This window comes from Lissotriton vulgaris, chromosome 7 (assembly GCF_964263255.1).
Source record: "Lissotriton vulgaris chromosome 7, aLisVul1.2, whole genome shotgun sequence".
NCBI lineage: Eukaryota > Metazoa > Chordata > Amphibia > Caudata > Salamandridae > Lissotriton > Lissotriton vulgaris.
This window is the reverse complement of record NC_141695.1, coordinates 41,807,686-41,816,756: the sequence shown is the minus strand read 5'-3', so window position 1 is coordinate 41,816,756 and position 9,071 is coordinate 41,807,686. Positions and strand designations below refer to the sequence as shown.

The following is a 9,071-nucleotide window of genomic DNA, read 5'->3' as shown; positions in this document are numbered from 1 at the left end:
AAGCAAAAACAACTGCTATGACTACAAACGGATGATTTATTTTTCATGCACTTCGAACAGTTTTGAGAAATGGAGAAAGCAAAACCAATTAATTGCTTACATTTTAGTCAAAACCATAGTAATTAGATATACTGATTGTCCTTATAAATTCGTATGTAGATTTATCTTGTCACTATAGAAAACATGGATAATTGCAAGTATTTCATATATGTGAAATTAACTCTTGAGATTTTTGTTTTTCATGTAGATGGCCGAACAGAATCATAATGATGACATAGTAACTATCAGTAATAGAGAGCATTCATGTGAAGAGGGTAAGCAAGCCCAACCAAGAGCAAATATATTGAGCAAAAATATTGATTAGCATTAGAAAAGTAATATTTAAATTCCATTTGTGTAAGAAAAAGTTTACAAAAATGATGTCTTCATGAGGGTAGAGACATTACCTTTGAAGCAGGTATCTTGAAGTGTGAATGTGCTCTTAATTCAGTCATAGTTGTGCACTGCATTTCCCATTTCTTATTAGAGTCTGTATGTTTTTACACAGGGTAGAAAACAAATGGAAGAGGGAAATTACACCGCGCTCACTGAGTTTATCATCCTTGGATTTTATGAATATCCAAAACTCCAGAAGCCCATCGCTGCTCTGCTTCTTCTCATTTATCTTATCTCTGTGTTGGCGAATTCCATGGTTTTCTATGCACTTTCTTTTGACCCTCGTCTACACAAACCAATGTACTTCTTTCTGCTGCACATGTCCGTCATAGATATCTCATTAACCTCTGTTGCCCTGCCTAAAGCCATAGCCATCCACTTGAGTGACAAAAAGACAATTTCTTTTGCAGCTTGCATTACCCAACTTTTTTTTTTTCTGTTTTTTGTGAGCACGGAGTTCTTGTTACTCACCGCCATGGCATATGACCGATACGTGGCCATTTGCAATCCTCTACGGTATTCCGTCATCATGACTAAAAGGGCGTGTGCTCAGCTGGCCACTGCCTCCTGGACCATTGGAATGCTGGATGCCATATCTCATCCACTGCTGCTATCCAAGATGTCCTTCTGTGGGCACCAGGAGCTGAACCACTTCTGCTGTGATGTCACAGCTCTTACTGAGCTCACTTGCAGTGATACCATTGGAATCATCACCGTCAGCTTTGCAGTTGGGGTATTTTTAGGTATTCCTGCCTCTCTGATGACTCTCACCTCTTATGTTTTTATCATCATCACCATCCTGAGAATCCGCTCAAGTACAGGGAGGCGGCATGCCTTCTCAACCTGCTCAGCTCACATCACTGCTGTGCTCCTCTATTATGCAACAGCTTTCTGTAACTATCTTACAACAAAGTCATCTTATAAAAATGGAGAAGAGAAGATCTTCTCCTTGTTGTTTGCTGCTGTGATTCCAATGCTGAATCCTCTCATATACACACTAAGAAACAAGGAGGTGAATAAAGCTCTTACCCACATCAGCAGAGTGATATAAAGCAGCTCAAAAACTGGTGCCCATGCAATCCTAGCCCTCTTATGCCGTGCTTGTTGAGGAGGGTTGATGGAGTTTCATAACAAAGTAGCTTATGCAGATACATAGAGAATATTGTTTATTAAAGTTATAGTTGCAAAGATACTCAACCCACCAGATGCAGCAAGCTAATCATACACCATCTGTGGTCGGGTGACAATAACCAACAGTCCAAACAAAGCCATCACAGACACACATTTTGCAGCATAGCACAGTTCATCAGCATTCCCATATCTTTTTCTGGAGGGTGGTTAAAGGTGTGTTGGAAATGAATCTGTCCCAGACACAACTAAGTACTACACTCTTTACCGCACAGGACAATTTGTTTAGTAAAGCATCCAACTGAATGCAAAAACAACAGCAAGATATGATCTACCACACCACAGGTGTTTTTCCATTCCCTTAACCGAGCCATATTTATTTTTTATTTATTTATTTGCGGTTTTTATAGAGCGCAACACTCATCCCACGGGTTTTCACGGCGCTACAAATATTCCTGAAAACAACAGGAATTTAACACGTTTTAATCACTGGTGGCCTATAATTTTAGCAGAGAGGGGGTCGGGTGGTACAAATGCACTCACATAACAAAGCATTCACACACCGGCATACACACCCATTCGCAACACTCACTCATTAACCTCATTGCTGCTGATGCCATTTCCCTGCTGTGCTGAGAAATCGTAAATCCCATTGTTCATGACGAGCTGGGCTCGTCATCAGCCTGGGAGGAGGCTACTTCATGACGAGCCCAGCTCGTCATGAGCCTGGAAGGGGTTAAAAAACATAAAACATGCCCTCACTGCAGTTCTCTAGGAGGGAAGCTTCAGAGGTCCCAGGAGGGTTGAGACTGCTGCCTTCTCTCACTGGCTGACTTTCGGACAGCCAATGAGAGAAGGCAACATTCCCTCACTTGCCACATAGTGGGATACCATCAGTGAGGATACTGACCTCACCCCACTCAATGACAAAGTGCCGCTGATTGACACATGCCTATGGGTACTTCAGGGCTTAAAATTGAAGTGCCCATGTCTAAGACTATCAGTGACACTCCTTCTCATCACCAGGGGGAGTACTTTGAGGTACTTTTACGAGGCTGAGGAGGTCACACCCACAGGGCTGTGAAATCCTCAACCAGGCGAAGTTCAGCTCACGCTCTCAGGCTCCTGACTTTCTGACCTGGCCAAGAAGAATGTCTGTCAGTCTGACCTTTGTTTAGCCTGGCAGACATTTTTCTTGTCAAAGAAAAGGTGTGAGGAATGACCACACTGTCAGTACTGAGAGACTGCAGCTGGTGTTGATCAATTCTCGATGAACAAAAACAAAAGACAGTACCAGCATCTGAGTGCGAGTCACTCAGGTGTATGATGGATTGCCTAAGCCATCATTATCCTTTTTCTACAAGAATGCTGAAGTAAGACTGAAAAAAGTGCACCTGAAAAGTGAAGAATTCTTGGTGTTATTCCAGTTGCAGATTTAAATCACTGAGTGCAAAGTTCACTGTTGCAGGAAAAAGAGAAAATACAGAAAACTGAACAACAATTCATAACCCTCACCATGACCAGAAACATTTACGATTATAAATATGAGGCATTGTTAAACAAAAGAGGGTACTCTAACTTGCACTTTGCACACAAAATTTAAGTTTAGATTTTGGCATTAACAAAATTGGTTCAGTAATGTCCCAAAGAATAACAATAACATGATGCCATATTTCTGCATATGAACATTTATTGGTGATTTATGGACCTCTTAGAAGCCTCAGGTAGTTCCTGGACACAGGAAAACTCACCATAAACAATTATACAAGAGTCACAGAGATGGTCCAAGCAAATGGCAACCATATATCTGCATTCACAGTAATCTTCTGCAATTCCAAAAGAAATAATGAGATTCAGAAAGGTTAGCTCTATAAAACAAGTCTATGGTACACAAAGACTTAGCATGCAAAAGAATCCAGTAACCCAGTTTTCAGATATCTGTCCAACAAGCTCAGGCTCTTCAGATACCCTCTAAGGCACCTCATTTCAAAGACCCCCTTCCAACCCCACTGGAAACCACCAGGCTCATAGAGCCATACCAGAACCATTCCAAGTTTACATAGCCCTACTGAGATCCTTGTATCAATCAGTGGGACAACCTGAAATGCAACATCCAAGTCTTGTTTAACTGAAACCGCCCCATGCAGCCAGACTGACAACAGAAGCCATTCTAAGCTGCCCCATAAGAAACTATCAGACCCATTTGGAATCCAAAGTAAAACCCACAGAAGCTTGTTCTGAGAAAGCTGTTCTGCTACTTCCAAACAGGGGATCCGTCCTGACATAATTATCATTCACAAAAGCAGAAGATTGGGAGAAAGGATGTAAGGCATTGGTCAACACAGCAGATGGAAATTGCATGAAAAGAGCAGAGTTTACACTTTCTTCTATTGTGTGGCTTCAATATTCCATAAAAGAATAGACTCCTCCATCATTTAATATTTCAAAATATGTATGGATATTTAAGTGCTCCAGGGCAGTCCAACCAACTTTTGAGATAAAAATGGGTTTCATTACTTAGCATATTTAAAAACCTTTAGTTCCATAGTTAGTTTCAAAGGAGGACAGAGATCATTTCACCATGGTGAGCTGGTTACTTGGAATACAATCTTTCAGCCCATAGCGTTTCTTTAAATGGAAACAGGCATCTCAAGCCAATCTGGGAAGTCAACTCATGCCTGGGTGCAAATCAGACTGCCAGCTTTGAGCATCTGTACATACCCAGACACCGTAGAGACTCGTGCATGAGGCCTAGACTTCTATACATCGGCTTTCATAGGGAGTCAGTGTAGAGAACACGAAGCAGGACTGATGTTCCCTAACTTCCTAAAATCCGTAATAGCTTGGACTGTGGCATTTTGAGGTTTCTGGTCGCTATGTAAAGGTTGCTGCAGTTATCAAGGGTAAACCCACTTTGGCTCTAGCAATATCTGCTCAGGATTGCACTTTGGAGAATGGAATCAACAAGACACTAAAGCAAAAACCAAAATACATTTTTTTTTTCGCAAAAATATGGGACCTTCTACAATAATTTATTGTTCATAGCAAATACCAACTATAAATCTTTTTTCAGATCTATTCAGATCCCGGAGTTTTTTTCCTCATTCAAGACTGGATTAAATTAATGAGATGTATTAATAAGAATGTGTTATGTTGGCGCCCATTGTGCTGTAATTTCTGTTATACTTTGACAATGACCATTCCAAGACAGGCACCAGAACGTCCTTATGAAGGTAGACACACAGGCAGCATGTAGAAATGGTGTATGTCAAATGATAACAGAAGTCCATGCAATAGGACCTGTGCGGTGTGCAGAAGTGTGCTCATGCACTTCGGCCGTCTTGGTTAAAAATGTCCCCTAGTGCATGGTAATGCATGTGAATGGCTGGGCACCATCTTGAAGTGGTGCTTGTCAAAATAAAACAAAAATCATTTCAAAATGGCTGCTGAAGTGTTTATGGAGGCAATCTTGCCTACATTTGTTTTATATTTTAATAAAAAAAATCCCAAGATGCATGCACAAGCCAGTTCGTCAATCTTGGAAGGCTTTCAACTATATATTGGCCAAAGCAAGCAGGCATTGGTAAAGACAGTTGGCCTACCGCTCATATTAAAGACAACACCCATTGGCTTTGCTTATGACTTTCTGGTTTTGCACCCTTTAGAGGTTCTATCCTGGAGATGCTTCCTCAACCCCTTGAGAGTCCCCTCCTTTCAACTTTTCTCCCATTTCATTGCCCTATCCCTTAGCTTCTCCATGTGCTTATATGTTTAATCAGGTAGTCCCTTGTAATCAGGCTGCCATTGAAACATTATCAATTCCCTCATCATATGCCATGTTTCTGAAGCATTGTTAAGCAGCAAGGTGTGTAGATACAATCTAAAGTTGTACACTGCACAATGAAAAATGTTTGTATTTAAATCTAATAGATGTCAGCTTTGATCCACTATTGCACAGAAATTACCATAAACTAATTATGAAGGAAAATGCAATGTCTGGAAACGGTCAATATAGAAATGAAAGACTTTGGACTATGATCTAAGAGAAACAGGGTAGAAAGACAACCAATATGTCTCTATTACATGGAGACAAGAAACACATTAGAGGCTAGTCACATAGGTAAAATTATACTTGAGCAAATCTAGACTTGTAAGTAACTATAGTTTTGACTATTCACAGGGTTCAAGTATAAAGATACTAAAAAGTGTGGATTTACCTGTCCCCACCCCTTGAATTCAGGGTAGGGAGCATAATTTGGAAGTGTAAAATTTACTGCATGGAACTTTTCACACATAGTGCGAGGTCTTTACCACCAGGACAGACATCTCCCTATGCTAAAGTATTCAGAAATGTTTATAAAACTGTTTTAAAAATGTTAACAAATATTTTTCATTAACTCATAAATACATTTTTTATATGTATTTTAAATGTAGAACAATTTAAACATTAATAACATAATTTCAAATTGAAGAAATAATTAAATAGAAAAAATAAAAAATGTAAAGAAAGTGTAGTATGGATTAGGGCCTCCTTTTGCGTGCATGTTATGTTAGCATGGCTTATTAGAAGTTTAAACGCCATTTTACCTTTGGCTGCTTTTGCAAACAACACTGCTTTTAGCTGTTTCTGCAAGTTAGCTTTCACGAAGGTCTATACATGGGAAAAGGTTTGTTTTATCAACATCTCTAGACATATATTGTGCCCCCAGTCTGTACAGTGAGTGCTGAGCGGTCAAGTTTATCATAACGTGTGAGCCTGTTTATCGAAATGTCCGTGTAACACATTCTAGACACAACATTTTTGCAGCTGCGAGCCGAGCAAGATTCTGGTGCCTTTATCATAGCACACTTGCTATATTTTCACACACTTGGAAGAATCCAGGCATACAGAGAGACTACCCAGTCCTGATATAATTTACACTTGCTGAGCAGACAGGTAATGGGGTCCCCCAAATAAAGCTCAAAAGACCTTCTATAGTTTTATAATACCTTGTTACTAGATAGGGAGGGTGTTTAAACTAGGCGCTTTTATCACCTGTTTGAACTATCATTATAATATGATTCCTCCTTTTGTATTTTATGGAATTGTAACCATGCTGACCATATTACTGTTAATCATATGTATGCTTATGTTGACTAAAATACTGCGCTTGAGATCACGTTGTTAAAATAAATATTTTAACCTTGCCGTGTCTCTATTTTACTCCTGTTGTGGACTGGTATGAGAGTATAACCAAAGAGTGTTCTCACTTCCCACCATTCCTGAGATGGTTCTAAGTCGCATGTTCTAGGTTGTCTGATCATTGGTTTCTTTGGTATAGGACGAGGAGCTAATGTGACACTGATTGCTAGTCTGGTAGGGGATTTTGGGCACTAAGGTGAGTTTTTTGGTACACCCTAATTCACTGAGGTCCTAAGTCTCTGTGCACAGTTCTGTCTCTGAGCAGAATCCCTGCAACAAAAGTTAGATTCCCATAGGTAAAGCTAAAATAAATTTGTACTTAAAGTAAAAAATAATGTTATGATACATATTATTACAAGTAATTCTAATCGTTGTAATGCATTTTTAGTTGCAGTCCTTTTAAAATGTAAAACCGGATATTACAATATTTTACTAATAATTAATAATAATGTTTTATTTCTAGACCATTCTTTAACAATAATAATTTACATTTAATTTCTGATTAAATTCTTTATTTAATTTGTTCCTACAGGGTTTTATCCTAAGATTTTTACAGTACAGGTGGTTGGTAATTCTACCGTGCTGGATTCACCCCAATTCCGAGCTGATGTATGTTTTTGACTGTTTGGGTCTTTCCTGGCTGTAGTAATTGCAGAAGAGAGTTTGTGAATGGCAAGGTGTTCACACTATTGCATGTGTGCATGTTAGTCCCTTGCTAAACCCCTCGTTTAACCTCTCTAAACCCTTCCTTACTCTTCTGTTAACATCTTCCATTTGATCATAACTCTTATCAATTTTCCAGCCATTCCCCTCTGTTCCTTCTACATTTACAACTAAAACGTGCACTTAAGTATACACAGATACACGCAGTTGTGGTAAAGATCTCTGCACCAAAAAGATAGGGGAGGAAGAGACCTCATACATAGGATAGTGACTAGCATTTTGAAGTACTACTGAACATGCTACAAAATTCAGTTTGTAAGTAGCCTCCACAGTTGGCACACCAGCCTGGGATAAATCACCACTAGAATCAGAAGAGATACAAGCACTACAAAGTGAAGACGTTTCAATAGGGTGGCCTATTCACAAAGGTAAATATGATTATCAACATATGTTTACATGTGCCGGTCAGGAATTAAACTAAGGGATTCCTGGCAGGCATAAACCTATCCATGTGGACGTAGATCTCCAACACAAGAGTAGATTCTAGGCATCCATTTATCATAAGCAATGAGTGGGAAAATGGAAGGAGTGGTTAACCTTGGAATTTTGTGAACACTTACTAACACAAACATCCTTCCCCTTTCCTATCTGGGACCTGGAAATTGTCAAATCTTTCCTCCATCCAAGTTTTGGGGCAAATCACCTTCCGGGGTTTGAAAGACAATGGATCGTACCAGGACTGCGAATGGCATTTTCGACTGGGAATGATTTTTCCCAGCAGAGAATGAAAAAAATGTATCTCTGCTAAGGAGAACTCCGTAGAGTGGGAACAGATTCCTGCTGCAAATGTCACAGCACCTTTCCAGAGGTAAACCTTGAAACCTGTGCCTGGTGCAGCTTTCTAGCCGTACTGCTGACAATACTTGTGAATTCCTGATAGTAGTAACAATATACACAATCAGAGGCTGACATTTTTATTTTCCTATATTCTTTGTGAATTGGGTCTTAGAATAGCACAACGCTTCCTACCTGACTCAGGTTGGGTGGACGGCCTCAAGAACTGAATCTCATCTGTCGAACTCTCCTCAGGGACAAACATGACTGGTCAGTGCTTTGAATGGGGAAAAAATAGTGCAGGTACTCATTTAAATGGGGCGAGTGGGCGGGGCTAGGGGCGGGGCAAAGAATAAGACATGCAGATACCTATTGACTTCAATTCTAGTTGCAGCACATACCAAAACACATGACAAATGCGTTTCAATAAATCAAACAGGTTAATGTGTTACACAAAACGACAGCCAAACGCTGTGTTTTAACATTTCCTTGTTATATATTTGCAGCTTCCATACTGTTATTTGCTGTTGTTTGGCACACCACAATATATTTTCCAGCGTGCACACACACACACACAAACACACACAGAAAAAATCAAGCAGACGTGCACACAAAGCATTCCACACATTTCCTTTAACATACCTCCCAACAGTGTATCGAATCTCTCCCTTTCTCTCACTTTTTTCCTCACACAAAAAAGCACTGGCAAAGACAGAAATAAGCCACTCACGCAAAAGTATCAGGTTGGATTAAAGCCATTTCAACCTCGTTACCCTCCTTTGCTTTCTTAACTATGCTGTCACTGGGCTGCCTCGATCCTGTGTTTAAA

General features: G+C 39.8%; 1 protein-coding gene across 1 annotated transcript; it reads left to right on the top strand.

Moving 5' to 3' along the window:
- Positions 1-559: 559 nt before the first annotated feature.
- LOC147700653 (olfactory receptor 5V1-like) lies at positions 560-1,486 on the top strand. The gene has a single exon (XM_086929165.1). The coding sequence runs from the start codon at positions 560-562 to the stop codon at positions 1,484-1,486; it is 927 nt and encodes a 308-aa protein (XP_086785291.1).
- Positions 1,487-9,071: the final 7,585 nt, after the last annotated feature.